At 36.0% G+C, this 18,706-nt stretch overlaps 1 protein-coding gene across 1 annotated transcript in view; it reads right to left on the reverse strand.

Moving 5' to 3' along the window:
* The window catches only part of FUT9_7 (Alpha-(1,3)-fucosyltransferase 9), a 44,614-nt gene that overhangs the window by 13,494 nt on the left and 12,414 nt on the right, over window positions 1-18,706 (reverse strand). Inside the window, exons 1-4 of the mRNA XM_051216362.1 lie at window positions 10,599-10,741; window positions 10,491-10,562; window positions 10,230-10,269; window positions 7,056-7,292 (exon numbers count right to left, since the gene is read on the reverse strand). Of these exons, the coding sequence (XP_051066950.1) occupies window positions 7,056-7,292; window positions 10,230-10,269; window positions 10,491-10,562; window positions 10,599-10,693 (444 nt within the window). The 5' untranslated portion in view covers window positions 10,694-10,741. Of the gene's footprint in view, window positions 1-7,055; window positions 7,293-10,229; window positions 10,270-10,490; window positions 10,563-10,598 lie in introns of the transcript that reaches the window.

Raw genomic sequence — 18,706 nt, forward strand, 5'->3', positions numbered from 1 at the left:
AATGGAAGGAATTTTGGGGATGATTTTAAGATGAAACTAATTCCCATCGCTAAGAACACTCCTCAAACGGAAAACCTGTGAACAACAGGAACCTTTGAACAACTATTCCATTCTCAGTTAGTATTTCTCAGTAGTCCTCACTCGGGTTTACTCGGAAACTTTAGTCCCTGTAGCAAACAAAATACTTCACATTGCTCGGTTGAAATCCGAATGTACAAAAGTTTGAACTACTGCCAAATAGTGATGGGGCACAATAATTATGCGGTGCTATTAATGTGCAACTAACTCTAGTAGTCAATAATGCTTAAACGATTTTGTTGATTCTTCAGTTTGTATGATGAAAACTATCTCATAATAATTATGAATTATGTAGTTTTACACAGAAAGAACAACCCTATTTGTACAGCCATTGAAAGTTAGAAAGAACAGGACAATATTTAGGCTGTCTGCTTGAATATCTGGGCTACCTGTTCTTGTCATCTAGATGTTTCAATAGGTGATCTGTCTTTTTGTTTGAACAGATCACTATGTCAATTGATTGCACAACCTATCCAGGTGCGTTTGTGAAAAGTTAACGATCTTTCTCTGTACAAGTTAGGAAAGAGCACAATCAGAGACATGTGACTGCTGACAATATGCATCGAAAAGAATGAACATTATTCAGACGTCAATTCTCGAACTGCTAACATCTAACCGGCGATCACTTAATGTTTATCTTCAGGATCGATCAAGAAATAAGAAACGGAAACCTGTTGAAATACTTTGCAGTGAGAATTCCATATTTTTCCAAAAATATAATATTGAATAAAGCTAATAAAAATACTAGCACTTTGCATACACTAACCCACAAATAACCGCGTCGTAAACAATAGTTAGTTAAGTTTAGTGTCTTTTGGTCCTGCATAAGTAAAATAAATAAAGAATAAATAGTTCTGATCAAGGAGATGTTTGTGGTGGTGGTGGTGTTAAGTTATGTAAGGTAGATGATATAATAGTTATCCAGAATCTAGACCAGAAAAATTAAAAGAACTGAAAACATGACATTGAGATCAATCGACAGTCAGTAGATAGATCTACGCAAGTCTTACATATCAAGCTACATGGCAAAGACCAATCAACTACATTATTGAAAGTCAACCTGTTACAATAGCGAACAAGAACAGAAGGACGAATGATGATAATGGATGAAGTATCGCGCAAGGTCATGAATTAATTGAAGTTGTTAGCTCAGTGATATGAAAGTTAATTGTTCGCGCACGAGGCTGAAGGTCGTGTGTTTGAGTCCTGAGTGCAGGGTCGTGGATGCGCACTGCTGAGTATTCCCACATTGGGACGAAACAACCGTCTAGTTCTTTAAGGTTTTCAGTGGTGATATAGCTTGGATCTACTCGTGAATTCAACTGTGGAAATACTACAATCTCCACAAATACCCATAATGATAATAAAAGTTTACTCACAAGTGACTTGATTCAAGATGGATTACCTGAAGTTTTATTAGAAAACTGTGAATTACAACGAACTGAATTGACGTTTATAAATATCAAGTAGATAAAACGCTCATTTCTACATGAATTAAACGCCAGTATCCTTACCCGTGATGAAAATATAAGCTTCGTCATTAAATTATTCAACTAAGAGAACTCCACAACAACCAAATCATCCACCCAAGTTACAAATCTTCTCTATCATTTCAGAGTAAGTTCTATAAAACAAGTATCTTCTTATTTCACAAAAAATCTTCTTAGTCATAATCAAAGGTGAAATTCAATTATGGTATTTAGTTAATTGTAGTTTTCCTTCTAATTAACTAATGCAACCATATAAATGGATATTATTGATAATCATAGTATATTAAAATTCTCTGAATTTAATATTTTGAATTAAGATGAAATATTCCCTGTGTACTGTGTGAAATAAAATGAATGATAGTTGAATACATGAATTGAGCAAAGCTAGATCGCCATGGAAAACCTGGAAGCAATCAATGGACTTTTCGTTTTACTATGGGATTCATCAACAATATGCTCCCATGATCTTGCGTGCGGGACTCGAACCTTCAGTCTCGTGTGCGAACACTTAACCTTGTTGGGATATTCAGAAGAATATCCGAAAAATTATCTTGTTAAGTCTAATGCTATCCTTGGACTTGAAATGGTATCATTTTCCTATTGGTCAATATTTATTTCACGTGTCATTTTCCTGTTGACCAAATATTGTACAAATGTTATTTTATATTTTATGGTACGATGTGGTCTGCTTGATTGGTATATAAACAGAGTATGTTTGAAATAAATGATTCATATCGTAGAGGCTGAGACTTGTGTTCTAGACTTAATTGGCTGAGCTAGACGGAAAGCAGGACCAATCAGGACTCTAGGCTGCTCGCACGTGTTTTACGCGTCATTGGTCCGATCGATAAGTCACTGCTCACTAATCGGTAGTCACGAGTTATAACAAACCTCTAGACTACTGAGCCAGTATTCGACGGTGTTAGTGTCTAACCAATTCACGATATTACATTAATCGACTATTACTTACTTACTTACTTACTTACACCTGTTACTCCTCGTGAAGGAGCATAGGTCGCTCACCAGCATTCTCCATCCAACCCTGTCCTGGGCAATCCTTTCCAGCTCCTTCCAGTTGTAATTCATCCTTTTCATATCTGCTTCTATTATCCGACGTAATGTGTTCTTTGGCCTTCCTCTTTTCCGCTTCCCTTCAGGATTCCAAGTTAGAGCTTGCCTCGTGATGCAGTTTGACGATTTGCGTAATGTATGTCCTATCCATTTCCATCGTCTTTTCCTAATTTCCTCTTCAGCTGGAAGTTGGTTTGTTCTCTCCCACAGAAGGCTATTGCTGATGGTATCCGGCCAATGGATGTTGAGTATCTTGCGTAGACAGCTATTTATAAATACTTGTACTTTCTTGATTGTGGTTGTTGTAGTTCTCCAAGTTTCAGCTCCATACAGTAGAATTGCCTTGACGTTCGTATTGAAGATTCTCACTTTGATATTGGTTGAAAGTTGTTTTGAGTTCCATATGTTCTTCAATTGTAGGAATGCGGCCCTTGCTTTGCCAATCCTCGCCTTTACGTCTGCATCTGAACCTCCATGTCTATCGACGATGCTTCCCAGATATGTGAAGGATTCTACATCTTCCAGAGTTTCGCCATCAAGGGTGATTGGATTGCTGTTCTCCGCTTTGAATTTGAGGACCTTGGTTTTCCCTTTGTGTATGCTGAGGCCTACTGATGCAGAGACTGCTGCTACATTGGCTGTCTTTATCTGAATCTGTTCACGTGTACGTGATAGGAGGGCTAGGTCATCTGCGAAGTCCAGATCGTCTAATTGGTTCTGAGCTGTCCATTGTATTCCGTGTTTTCCTTCAGATGTCGAGGTCTTCATAATCCAGTCGACCACCAGAAGAAAGAGGAAGGGAGAGAGTAAACAGCCTTGTCTGACTCCGGTCCTTACTTGGAATGCATCTGTCAGCTGTCCTCCATGCACTACTTTGCACTGTAGTCCGTCGTATGAGTTCCGGATAATATTGACAATCTTCTCAGGAACTCCGTAGTGTCGAAGAAGTTTCCATAATGTCCTCCTATCTACACTGTCGAATGCCTTTTCATAATCAATGAAGTTGATGTATAGTGACGAGTTCCACTCAACTGATTGTTCGACGATGATCCGTAGTATTGCAATTTGGTCTGTGCACGACCGATCCTTTCGGAATCCAGCTTGTTGATCTCGAAGTTGGGCATCTACTGCATCCTTCATCCGGTTCAGCAACACCCTGTTGAAGACTTTCCCTGGTATTGACAGTAGTGTAATGCCTCTGTAGTTTTCACATTTGCTCAGATCTCCTTTCTTTGGAATCTTGATGAGGTGTCCTTCTTTCCAGTCCATTGGCACTTGTTCCTCCTCCCAAATCTTTTTGAATAGAGGGTAAAGCATGCTTGTGGTTACTTCGACGTCTGATTTCAGTGCTTCAGCTGGTATGTTGTCGGGTCCTGCTGCTTTCCCGTTCTTGATTTGTCTGACGGCCATTCTAATTTCTTCCGTCGTTGGTGGGTTGACATCTATAGGAAGATCTGTGTGTGCTGCTTCGATGTTCGGTGGATTCATTGGAGCCGGCCTATTCAGGAGTTCCTCGAAGTATTCTACCCATCTGTTTCGCTGTTGTTGAATTTCAGTGATTGGCTTGCCTTCTTTGTCTTTGACCGGCCTCTCTGGTTTACTGTATTTCCCTGATAGCTTCTTCGTTGTATCGTAGAGCTGTTTCATATTTCCTTCTCTAGCAGCTTTTTCTGCCGTCGTTGCTAATTCTTCCACGTATTTCTTCCTGTCGGCTCTAATGCTCCTCTTCACTTGCTTGTTTGCTTCTATGTATTCAGCTTGTGCTTGGACTTTCTCTGCTCGTGTTCGGCTGTTGTTAATTGCTGTCTTCTTGTTCTTCCTTTCTTTGATCTTGTCCAGTGTTTCTATAGAGATCCATTCCTTATGATGGTGTTTCTTTAGGCCCGGAACCTCTTGACACGTTGAAGTCAATGTTTCTTTGATGCCTTTCCAGTTGTCCTCCATGGTAGTTTCTTCTTCCTTCAGTAGATCTTGAAAGGCTTGGAATCTGTTGTTGAGAGCTATCTTGAATTCATTGAGTTTGTCAGTATCTCGAAGGAAGGCTGTATTGAACCTTTGTATTGCTGTTTGTCCACTTGTCCAGTTCTTTTTTAGCTTCAGTTTTAAATTGGCTACAACTAGGTGGTGATCTGAAGCTACGTCAGCTCCTCTCCTGGTTCTCACATCTTCCATTGTCCTTCGGAATTTTTTTTTGATGCAAATATGATCTACCTGGTTCTCTGTAGTGTGGTCCGGTGAGATCCATGTAGCCTTGTGTATACGTTTGTGTGGAAATATTGTGCCTCCTATGACTAATTTGTTGAATGCACACAAATTTGCAAATCTTTCTCCATTTTCGTTCCTCTCTCCCAGTCCATGTCGTCCCATAATATCTTCATATCCAGTGTTGTCTATTCCGACCTTGGCATTTAGATCTCCCATCAGAATGGTGAGGTCCTTTCTTGAGCATTTCTCTATGATTGACTGCAGCCGCTCGTAGAATTGATCTTTAATGTCGTCGTTGCTATCATTGGTGGGTGCATAACATTGGATAATATTCATTAAGATCCCCTCCTTCTTTGTTTTGAATGATGCTTTGATGATTCTGGATCCGTGGGATTCCCATCCTACAAGTGCATTTCGTGCTACTTTGGACAGCATTAGAGCAACTCCCTGTGTGTGTGGAGCATTTTCCTCTTCGTGACCGGAGTATAGCAGCATCTCTCCCGTAGCTAGCCTTTTCTGTCCAGCTTGGGTCCAGTGGGTTTCGCTGATTCCCAGTACTGCCAAGTTGTATCTCCTCATTTCCGTTGCTATTTGGCTGGTCTTCCCGGTTTCCCACATTGTTCTAACGTTCCATGTACCTATAAAAATTTTTGCTCTGGTTGTTAGAAGGGGCATCGGCCTCGTGGCTTCCGAAGGAATTCGGCTTTCACCATGAAGCGTCATAATTCTTCTAAATGAAGACCTTCTAACTCTCAGGGCAGAGTTAAAATGGTTTGAATTATTTTTTCTGGTAAGCGTTTTTTTAGCGAGTTAGTTTTCTACGGGATGGGGACGCTAACCCCATGCCCAACCCTCCTCCTTTACCCGGGCTTGGGACCGGCAGTAACTCTAGAAGAGCTACAGGCGGAGTTAATCGGAGTTAATCTACTATTAGATTACTACAATCTCCACAAAACCACCCAATCTGAAAATAGATGATAGTCATATTTTGATCTAATGCACATAATTATGCATTTGTTCAACATATATATATACAATTGAATATATTTTTTCGGTCAGTTTCTACCTTTTCTTATAATTGAAGCTTGTAATTAATGAACCTGTCCAAAAATTCCAATTGTTCACAATAAATACAACCATAAACTAATCGACTATTATGTTCAACAATGAAATTTCATTAAATTCTGTTCATTAATTTAAATAATATTGTGGTGTGTGTTATGTATGTCAACAGAACTAATACATAACGTCAATCACGAATCGAATGCTTGTTAGAAGAAGGTTGACAAAATTGAAGAGTAATGAACAGGAACAGAAAGTAATTAGTATGGAAATGAAGGAATAATGAAGTCTAAAATAATTAATGAACATTTTGTAAATGAAGTATTGAAGTATGGTTTTTCTATTTTATCAAATAACTGTGTAATTTTGTGCCGAATATAATCGGTTTTCCTCATCTGTATTCTCGTTCACTACAATATGATTTATCTGTGAAAATTTCTCTTTATTAACTATTAAGAAAAAATAGTTGACCATTCAAATAACTTAAAAATGTAGTTAGTGTAATCTATTCGGTGTAGTTATGAAAGTTGTTTCTGTTATATCCTAGTGAAGATTAGATTACGAGCAACTTCCGAGACCTAATAATGAACTAATATTATATATATATATATATATTCCTATTGTATAAGTGATCAGTAACTAGATTATGTATATCTATATTCATCTTATTATAACCTCCATTTTGATCCATAGATTATTATTATACAATTACCTTTCTTAAGTTATACCCAGTTTATTGATTACAGTCACCCACGTTCACAGTCACATTTTGGTTTGATCTTGTATAAATATTATTTCCTATTTTATAGTGTGATGCGATCTGTTTGGCTGGTATATCAATCAACTATGTTTGAAACAAATGATACGTATAGTGGACGCTGTTATTAGCGTTATGAGTTCAACTAGAAAGGCTAGGAGAACAAAGGGCCAATAAGGACTCTAGGCTGCTCATACCGCTCGAATGTCATTGATTCAACACATTAGTTAGATTTTTCAATTGGCGAATAAATGAAGTGATAATTAGCTGGGTTTAATGTCACAACAAAAATTTCTTCAATTAGTTCTATTCTAATTGTTATAAATCATTTCAAATTATGTAATATACAGTAGATTAACATATAGTACTACAAAATATACACATATACTTACTTTCTCACCTAATAGCTTATTTAAACGACTATGTGGAGGCGCTTCATAATGATATGCTAACCAGACTTGATTTTGATTGTTTTTAACATTTGGAAAATGACCATTGGTAATAATAACCATTTCAGCATAATATGAACGCCATTTAGTCTCATGAAGGACACAATTCGATACTAAACAACCTCGAAGTTCAGTATTGATAGGAACTGTTGTTTTCCCATAAATTACAATTTCTTTAATCTAAATAATATATTAATTAGAAGCAATGAAGATATTTAGTAAAATAATTATGTAATGAGTATATATATAGTTATTACTTCAGTTCTTTCGTCATCAGTGTCGACCACTTCATTATACATCATACCTCATTTTGATGGAGTTCTGTTCTCGGAGCTGAATGGTTTGATCGTGGAGCTTTCATTATTCTTCTGAAAGACATCATCGACACAAGCTTCAGATAGAAGTGTTAATGATGTCGTTTAGAAGAACGATGGAAGCTGCATGACCAAACCATCCAGCTCACAGAACAAAACTCCGTCAAAATCATCCACATGAACTACATATCTTCCCCATCATCTCAAAATCACACCTCATTGTTACACCGTACTACATATATGGTTCTTAGCAGTTGGTGAGAACCCATGAAATATTACTGAATTTAAATTATTCTGATTTCATTGTTGTTGTCCTGGCATGATTCATATTAGTAAAACGAATCGACTACATTAAATCAGCAATATATTTTCTGGGGAAAAAACAGTATTAGCTAATTCTTATCTAATCAGCGTTAGTCGATATTTGGAGAACACCCTAGAATCTTCTCATGTAAAAACTATAAATATACTAACGTTTTTCCTATTGTGCTTCTTACTTCCATCTAACCTTGTTATTTAGAATATGAATCTCTTTCCTGTTGAATCATATTCTGATTTGGGGACTTGTCGAGTGAACTAATGTCCAAGAGTACTAAACAATAGAAATAGCTGAGTATGATAAGCAAACAGGTTGAATATTTTTCTCACTAATCCTAATCAAACGGAAGTTTCATTCTTTTTAGGAGATTTTTCTTCAATTTGTAAATAACTTTGAAAATGAAGTCAACTAAAAAGAAATGAATTTTTATAAGACTATTTAGAATATAATCAGATTTGGTTGGTTATTACCAATGGAACTGAGGATGAATGGTTCACTTCGTTTAGGACTCGTCAGCTGGATGTAAATATGTCATAAAGTTAATGTTTACTCCATATATGCGAAAGAGACTGGTCGATTACAGTTTTAAACATCAATGGAAAAAGTCAAACAACTAATGAAAATCAATCTATTTGGAATAGTCGAATCTCGCAGGGTTCGGGATCGTGGATACGCACTGCTGAGGAGTCCCATACTAGGACGAAACGGCAGTCCAGTGCTTCCAGGTTTTCCATGGTGGTCTAGCTTCAATTGACTCATGATTTCAATCTGTGAAATTTCTAAAAGCTCCACAAACCCCTTCTGAAAATAAATATTTGTTTGTATAACATTTATTTATTTGTATCAGAATGGGTTTTTGTGGATACTATAGCAGTTTCAATATTTGAGATCATGAGTCAATTGAAGCTAGACCACTATGAGAAATGTGAAAGCACTGGACGGCCGTTTCATCCTATTGTGGGACTCCTCAGCAGTGCGTATCCACGATCCCACCTCACGAGATTAGAACCCAGGACCTACTTATTTATTTGCATATTCGCGAGTGAGATCATGGATGCACACTGCTGAGGAGTACCATACTAGGATGAAACGGTCATCCAGTGGCTCCAGGCTTTTCATGGTGGTCTAGCTTCAATTAAATATATTCTCTATAAAACCCTCTGTCTGACATAACTTAATAATCATTCAACATATTGAAATTGATTGAATATGTTAACATAATAGACAACTAATAAATCAAGGACGAAGAATCTGTGGACACATTTTGATTTAAATAATTATTGTTTGTTAACGACCTATAACTGTCATCATAAAAATTAACTATCATTTAAGAATCATTCTTATTATATTTTCCTGTTATTTACATGTAACACTTTCTGAGTTATATGAAATAAACAAATATAGATGCTTTTGAATAACTTTACATAACTGGTTTACAAATATTTAACCATAAAGATAAACAAATTAACAGAATTTCATGTGTTACGTATGCCTAATCATTGTCTACCATGATAGGCAATTTTACATGTTGTAAAAATAAGTTGGATGGAAGCCTTCGAGGTTCAAACAAAATATGGCATCAATCCATAAAGACGTCGACAGTTGGTTTGAGTCTTATTGATAGATGAAGACCACGTAGTCGGGGTACAAGAATTATACACGGTCACTAATGAACGACAATGAATATGATGTCTTAGATGGATTCGCATTCTATTTTACTTTAAGTATTGAGTTCCATTATTCGTTTATACAATTTTTTTTCGTTCAGCCCTTTCAAATTATATCCTTAACACTGAATCCGTTTTATTATCATTGCTGGTATTCACCGTTTTTTCATTTCATCATGTTTTGCTAATAAAATATGACAACGTGAACAAACATACATCTGTATCAGACACTTTGTTCATTATAACAGACAAACTAACTGATTGGTTAGCGTTTTTTTGTCTACACAAAATACTTCGGATCCATTGGTCAGACACATCAGCAGCAACCTACTGTGGGAGAGAACAAACCAGATTCCAGTTGAGGAAGAAATCAGGAACAAGCACTAGAAGTGGATAACACACATATTAAGGAAAGCACTCAACCGCGTCACAAGACAAGCCCTCACTTGAAGTTCTATAGACCAAAGGAGAATAAGAAGACCAAAGAACACATTACACCGAGAAATGGAGACATATATGAGAAGAATGAACAACAACTGGATAAAATTAGAAAGGAAGGCCCAGAACAGAGTTGGTTGGAGAATGTTGGTCAGCGGCCTGTGCCCCATTAGAAGTAACAAGCATAAGTAAGTAACTAATTAACTAACTGATTGACTGAATAACAGTCAAATTTAAAGTGAATATTATTTGGACTATCTATCCATCTTATCGTATTTCTTATAGTTAACTTAAATAAATCACACTAAACATCTTTTTATTTACAATCCTTAATCAATTTTAATGATATATATATATATATACATTGAATTAAACTAACTTTTTCAGTGTTCAACTTCAGTTTCCCATTCATTAAATCCCTGAAAAAAAACATAATATCATATGGTGAAAAATAACAAAACATACCACTACCACTATTACTATTACTGCTACTACTACTACTACTACTACTACTACTACTACTACCACTAATACTACTACTAATACTACTACCACCACCACTACTACTACTACTACTACTACTACCACTAATACTACTACTAATACTACTACCACCACCACTACTACTACTACTACTTACCTTTTTAATTCATAAAATGTTGAATAAATCTTTAATACTTCATGTATTCCATCATATTTATGAACAGAATATCTAATGTATTGATTTATAATGTTTATAATATTATACCTTTGTAATAAAATCAATAGAATTGGAATAATTAATATACCTAAAATTATGTAATATCCATTCAATTTATTATAATAAATTTTATATTTAAACATTTTTTCTTAAATAAAAATCACTCATAACAACTTCCTATTTAATTAAAGATGATATAAAATGTAATTTGTTACTAGGGTTACAAAGTCCATTTATTTTTTTATAGTTATTATTAACCAATCAAAATGTTTAGATTAAGATTGATTTCTATTGGTTAATTCATGAATGAATGAAAGAAAGTAAATAATAGGTTAAGTATTCTATTGTAATGACTTGTTCATATTATCCTTAAATTATAGGATAGATTATAGATTGACTTCTCATTTTATTGATCAAAACTATTTCAATAATATATATGTATGAAACATTGTATGATATATAACCTAAGTTGAATAATAACTAATCATGGAATCCAAGACGTGTGTCTTGTCCTATTAAGGATTCGTCAACTGGATGTAGTTACATCTCAGAGTTGATATACACAATAAAGTGGCTATCAAGACTCAGTAGCTAAGTGGATAATAAGATAAGATTTGAAGTTCAAGTTCTAGAGTGAATATCAACTATGGCATACAGGTACACCAGTTGATGAGTCCCAACTAGAATGAATCGTCAGTTGAATGTACTTTTACATTCAACAGTTGATGTACACTCTGAGACTCAAATATAGTACCTTTCACTTTAAACACTAGCACATTATTCACATAGCTACTGAATACTGATAGACACTAGCTCGTGTAGTTTGGTGAAGTTGAAATTCAAGTGGAGTGAACATCAACTCTGAGATGCAGGTACATCCAGATGATGAATTTCAAATAGGATGAAACACGTGTCCTACATTCCATCACCAGCCACTATCCATCTTTGTTTAAAATGCTTATGACTCAAGACAATATCGAGGCAATGAGTACAGTATGCATATATGTCAATAAGAGATTAATCAATTTCAGTTGTCAGCATCAATGAAAAGATTGAAGTAAACAATAGGAAGTGAATTTTGTGATATATTTTGTCGATGTGTTTGATAGAATAAAGTACGTTATAAATGAATCATGAGTTTATAACTATTAGAATTATTCATGTAACTCAATGAATTGAAACCACTGATTTCTGTTACAATATGAAACTTCTGGTTATCAACAGAGTCACTTACACTAAACAACACGATATTAGATTTTTCACGAAATTATCAACAGAATCATCCTCAATATTTTCATTTATAATATCAAATTCTTTTCAGTTTGGAAACTATATAAAGGTATCCAAGCAAACTATTCCTCATGTTTCGCATGTTTAGTGATCAAAATCTAGAATTATTCACCAAAATTACATATAAAAGCTTGAGTATAAAGCAACTCAATGGAATATCTGATTTTCTGATTTGTAACCAACATCAATTCGTTGAATTATGCTCTTTCATGAGTCTAAAATAGTTTATAATAGGAAAATGTTCTGTTTATTAATCACTTTGGTTTATTATAAGGAAGAGAAGTGAATTTTTTCAGAAATTGTAAAATCCTCAAACAAGCTATCCAACTCTTTTTGAATTGTATCAATTGAATGAGTAAAAATTACGTCATTACGTCATTCTGAAGATTATGAACGAAGCATCAAGGGTTAATTTTAACAGTTAGGATGAATATCAAGCAATTAATGACATGACTTTTTAAACATTCATAAAGCAGACGATATAAATGAATAAAAACAAAAGAAAACGATCCTAGTAAGAGTCTTTCTTGTCGATGAATTCCGATAAGTCTTCTAGTTAAACGCTAGATTCGGATCTTAAGCTGTTCTAGTAACCCGCAGGCTAAATCTACACAGCGACTTGAACATGAAAGAAAAGGCACGAAATACGGAAAGAACTCTTTACTCCAAAGTTCATTTATGTACCGAAAATCTAAGATTTTTATAGTATTTTAGATGGCCTTGGGTTTCCAGAAAATTCTGAAACGGCACTAAACATAGTAGCAGTATAGATAATTGTAGGGCCAGCGAAATGTCACTAAGCCCTAGCCAAATCATCCGGCAGTTGGGGCATTGATTATCGAACAAATCATCGATCCTCATCAAGGTCAGGGAGAACCAACGCGCATCAGTTAGTCGTATGCCATGGACTGGCCCATGCGACAGTGGTCTCACTTTCGCTTGTATCTACTTTAACTAATATATTTCTGTAATAACTTCCTCTGTGTTGTACAGTCTTCAAAGCATCTATGGTACCTTGATACGTCAATGGGGTAGTCCACGTAAGGTGTTGACCACGAGGTGTGACTTCGATGTTAGCTAGTTTGTCACACCATTCACGTCTAACTCGAGTAGGCCTCCGATCATTTTCGACATAGGTCATCTACGTTGGTGATCTACATAATCATCCAATCAGAAACTCAACATGTGACTTTTCACTTTCTAGATGTTTCTGGCAAGACTTATAGTGAATGCTGATTGCATAAGATGCTTCTAAGAGTTTTCAGAGCCTTTTTTGGCATATGTTTTCGAGGAGTTTTCTGGATCTACCCAACAAATTCATTTTTTACTCAATTCTGTCGTGAATATTTACTTAGCTCTCAAAAAAGATAACGAATAATATCTCTACTTTTATAAATGTATAACAAATATTACCCTCATGCTAAAAACAATGACATTTGACTTCAAATGAGAATTATTGTTTCAACAGAAAACTAAACTTATAGAAATTGTATCGGAAAGTTTATCCTTCACAATATGGAATTGACCTACTACATCCTACATGACATTAATAGCCAAATGAAATCTTAATATTTAATTTCATCAAACTGCTAATATCACTTTTAATTCATAGTTTAGATATTATGAAAATTTGTTTTGAATTCATTTGAATGTACAACTTTATAAAGGAATTCACTGAACTACTTCTTCTTATTTTTAAGTTTGGATGAGAATATTCCATTTCGCTTATAAATTAGTTATTTCCTATGTAAAATAGAACAAATTTCTGGGTAAAATTGTCTTTCCGGATTGCTTATTGTTCATTCTGTTTTGAATTTGATGAAGAAAAAAATTCATGTTTATATGCTCCTCACAAATTGTCCTCTGAACACCCCTAAATGCCTCCTATATGCTTTTGTATGTGTACTATCTTTTTGACCGCCAAACTTTTTGATGTAAATTGGTCATCAGCGAACAGATAATCTTCCCACAGATTATTCACATTTACAATCAGGAGGGCTACAGCATTCATTTTGGTCTATATTATGGTATACATGGTAGAAGTATCAGGCAAAACTTATTAATAATATCAAACTTGATCAACTTCTAAACTGACCGTGAGGGAATTCAGACTATTCGTGAGTCAGGACATCGAAATGAATGACTAATGTAACGAAATAAAATAATTTACAGAGAACATATCTCACTTACATGATTAATAGACTATTCTAAGTAAGTATAGATTCCTAACCATTATCGTCTAAGGCCAGGAATGAGGTAGACCATCTCTATATGTAAGTAAAAAATCTTAATGGTCAGTTACTTGGTAAATAGTACAATATAACGCAATATCTGAATGTGATCAGTAAAAACGAATGCCGACAAGTGAAACATGAAACTAAAAAAAGTATCGAATAGTTGGGATGTGGTTAGCATTAGAATCCAGGGTGGGAGGTTCGTTCTATTAGGGACTCATCATCTGAATGAACATGCATCTCAGGGTTAATATTCACTCGGGGACTCCAACCCAGCTTCAAACACCATCGTGTGACCCACTTAGCTACTGAGATAAGATAACCACTCGCTTTTGCAACAGGTGTACATTAAACCAGTTCTTCCGTCCTCCCGATTGAGGTATTGTACTTGTAATCTCATCAGCAATAAGCACATAGCAATGAAAGTGATGATTGGTCGTGGTAAAAAGTATGTGTATACTCAGAAAGCCAAATGGGATGAAGTGACTCATCGATTTTTATATAAAAGAAATCTGTAGAGTGACAGCAAGTTTCTACGAAACTTTGTAGATAAGAAAACACACATCAGTTATGATGTTCTGAATCAGGACTTCTAAGCAGTTCACAGCCCCTAAAATGTGGTTTTTGAACTGTCGGCTAAGGAATTCCAATTTACATATTTTCGGTCAGTAGTGTCAGTTCATTAACTCTGGCTTGCGGATTTTGAACCTCTTAAAATCAAAGAGCATGAAAGATGTTCTGACTTAAGTACACCTACAAGCTTAGATGGCATCCGAAGAAGGGGTGAACCATCATTGCTTCCCTCCTGCTACTACATCTAAGTGGTCCCAGTCAAAGATAAACTACCTTCTGACTGGAGAGATGGAATGGTCATATCGGTACACAAAGGGGAGAACCTGATTACTACCATCTAACTTCTTTGTTCTCTCTAATACTGAAGTCCACTCCGAAACTGCCTTCTCAGTTACTCTATTTTCTCTGGTTCTCAGCATCACTTAAACCTTGTACATATTGTAATACAAACCTAGTCACTTATTAGAGAAGTTAGATCACCTCATTGGAAAACGATTATACGGTGAATGCTGGTACCTTAGACGTGTCCAGTTCATTCATCGAGGTTGACTACCACATCCTATCACAGAGACAGAGTTCTACGGGCGCAACGGTGATGTGGGTTTTGGGTCATCTACACGGTTATTATAAGTTGTCGTGGTTTACCATCAGACTAGCCAACTATAACAATTGATGTGCCAAAAGGCTCAATTATTCAATTAATAGTCGTCTTAACTCTTTTGATTCTCAAATCCGTTTTTACCCAAGTAATCGTTGAATCTGGAAGGGGGTACTTAAACAACATGATGCCATGAATCTTCATGAAGATTTATGTAAAACACAAAATCGTACTGTTGATAGCCTCCTTCCCCTATATAACAATAAATGCAGCAGTGAAAATTCACCCACCATGGACTTCATGTGATATTCCAATATCATAGTTCAACCAGTTAAATGACCTGACCATCACTAACTTCCTATCGGTATTCTGAAATGAATACAGTATGCTCATTTTCCGGGTTTATTTTTACTACAGTCGGTCTGACTCTAGAGTTATTCGAATCTGTTTTCAACATTTATCTTAGGAAAATCTTTCTGTATATTCCACTTCTTAAGAGAGATATTGCTCTTCTGAGAACTTCAAAAAAGGGCGACTTAGAGGTTGATCACAGTGAAGACAAACCTTGAAGGGCTCTACTGGAGGTTCTTAATATGCAGCTAGTGTAGTATAAGAAGACTACGGGGATATGAATGGGATGAACCGTATGACTCTTAGCTTTTTCTACTTGAATAAACCATTGATAGGCTTAAGTACTAAACGACACCTGAGAAAACGTCCATGAAAGAACGTAAAATAGCCTGCATAAAAACGCGTAAAAGGTTTTTGTGGTTTTAATCAGTAAGTCATGGAATTCCATCCTGGAACGTATATTGATGGCACCATCAGCTAAATCCTTCAACGAAAGGCTTAGAGACCACTTTAACTTTATGGGTATTAAAGAAAGTCAAATAATAGTTACTACTCGACAACTTCTGTTACCAAAGAAAATGTTTTGCCGTACATTTTCTAGAAAACATACTACAAGTTTCATACAGCTACGTAATAAGGAGGATTTTCCACAAGCTCGGACAAGGATCCCAAAGAACAAGCAGTCCTCCGGTTCTGCAGAGCGATTTTATTGTTGGGATTTGCAGACTGCCTCTCCTTCTTAGGTACACTTTCCGACCATAACAATCAACATTTAAAAACATAACGCTGTAGTTCAGGAGGCATTGACGCCACAGGGGAGAGGATTTTTCTGAGCTGGTCTTGAGGTTGCAAAACACATGCAATATAAATTCGACCTTGTATCACTCACGTAGGTGATCTTTGTGAACGATCAAGGTCTACTCAAGTTGGACGATGATAGTGTGACTTCCAAACATACGTCGAAGTTTAATCTACTGGTTCATACCAAACGTTAGTCACCCGTAAATGGTATACAGCCGTTGTAGACACTTCATTGACAGCACAAAACAGTCGTGTGGTAATTATCGAATTTTGTTAATAGGGATAATTTGGATAAACAGAGTGAGACCCCTGCCACACGAGCCTATCCATGGTATGTAATTCATTAATCGCTGTTGGACATCTTTGAAGTCGGAGCTATTCAATGAACTGTCTAAAGATCAGCGACCTATTGCCTAATGTATTAGTGGTTCAGTCTAAAACTTGATTTTCCCGAGGCGCATATAGACTCTGGGACAGATCCCTGGAACGGGACTCGAATTGAAACCTTATGAGCAGCGCCTCCTACCACTGAACATCTAGCCATTAGAGTACAAACATCTTAGAGGTGATCTAGTAATGGCTTATAGTATCCTAAATACTTCTGAACATCCCCTTAAACAGCTACCTAAGCTTAGTCTCAACACAAACTTAGGGGATAACCTCCAGAAACTGGAGACAACACAACATAACAGACTGTAGAAACAACTTCTACTCCTTAAGAGTAGTCAGATGCGGAAATTCGCTGCCTGTCGAGCTAGTCCAAGCTAATCTTCAGGAGTCTTTTAAGAAAACACTTGACATATTCGTAAGGACTAAGGACAGTATCTTACTAGAATTTACAAACTTTCATTTCCTTTTCTTCTTCTGTCCTTAATATACCTAGGTACCTACCTGGAGGTGTCGGTGATCCAATACTATCAGATGAGGAAGCCTGTTAAGCGAAAGCTTCTTCTATTCCGTCCAAAACCATTTGAACAGTCCACTGGCTAAACACAACTATAGATCTGAACATCATTTGGCAAGTTATAAGCCACTATGTGAAAATCAAAAATCCAATATTTCGGAATAAATAACATCAAGGTGAAGTCAAATCCATTAATTGTCTTCGAACTACTTATTTTGTTTTCGAAACATTAAAATTTCATGTTGACTTCGCAACTCTGGTCATTGATGTTGTTTACATGTACCGGCAGGAAAAAGCGGCAAGCCGCTTGTGTTGTGGTCCATGTTTGTGAGGGGGATGTTTGTGCAATTTAATGTTGTAAATATATTGCACTAACCTTCGCCTTGCAAATATAGGGTAAACATCTACTACATATTGTTTAATCTGGAAATGATTGCACAATATTCTCAATCAACGTATGTAAATAAATCTTAACCATATTGCAGGTTGCCATGGTACGATCTTCATTTCATTTATACAGTAGATGTCAAAGGATAGTTGTTTAATATGGATCTGTGAGTTTGTGGTCGTGTTTTAAAGATTACTCATCTTACAATAACTCAATATAAAAGCATTGTGTCTGTTGTTGAGTTCCAAAAAATATTCTAGCCTTAACTAGTTCCAACAGGTGGATTTTCTGGCGGAGTCTGGCTTATAGTCCTCCCAGGGTCCATCCTAGGTATACGTATGCATCAGAATCCACTGGTCCAGTGTGACTTTGGAAGCGCTAATGAGCAGCAAACTAGTCAGCTTTTGATTACCGAACTTGTAACACTAACTACACTTTATTGTATATTATCGTCATATAAGTACTACTGCTACTTTATATCCATTTTGATCTTTTGGAGTATACCTAACAATGTCTAAACCGAAGAATGAGCTATAGGCCTTTGTATTCTGCTGTTGGTTTTTATTCAAGTGAAACCATGGAAGCTTGCATGGTTTATTACCTAGGTAACAGATTATCAACTGTGAAACACGTTTGGATGCTCATTTCTGGATTTTGTTATTATTAGTAGTGTCATGAGCTATTCGGGATTTGTGATAATGCACTAAGCCATTGTATGTGTACTAAATTTCTACAATAAACATTACACGTAAAATTAGGGTGTCTGTTGTCCATGTGTAGGGTTTTCGCAGTCTGTTCAGCTTCATGGTGTGTTCTAGTTTAAACCAGTAAGTCTAGAATTACTCGAGATTTTACTGTTTTCATCTAGACCGAAAGATATAGTGGTCAGGAAATCCTAGTTAGTTGGTTTTCAATAGTCACTTAGTGACGATTGTTGTTTTGGTATATTGACGAAGTTAGTCGTATATGCAAAACCTGTTCTTATTCGCTAGTCTACTCAGAAACTATATCTTACTA

Source organism: Schistosoma haematobium, chromosome 4, assembly GCF_000699445.3.
Source record: "Schistosoma haematobium chromosome 4, whole genome shotgun sequence".
Taxonomy (NCBI): Eukaryota; Metazoa; Platyhelminthes; class Trematoda; order Strigeidida; family Schistosomatidae; genus Schistosoma; species Schistosoma haematobium.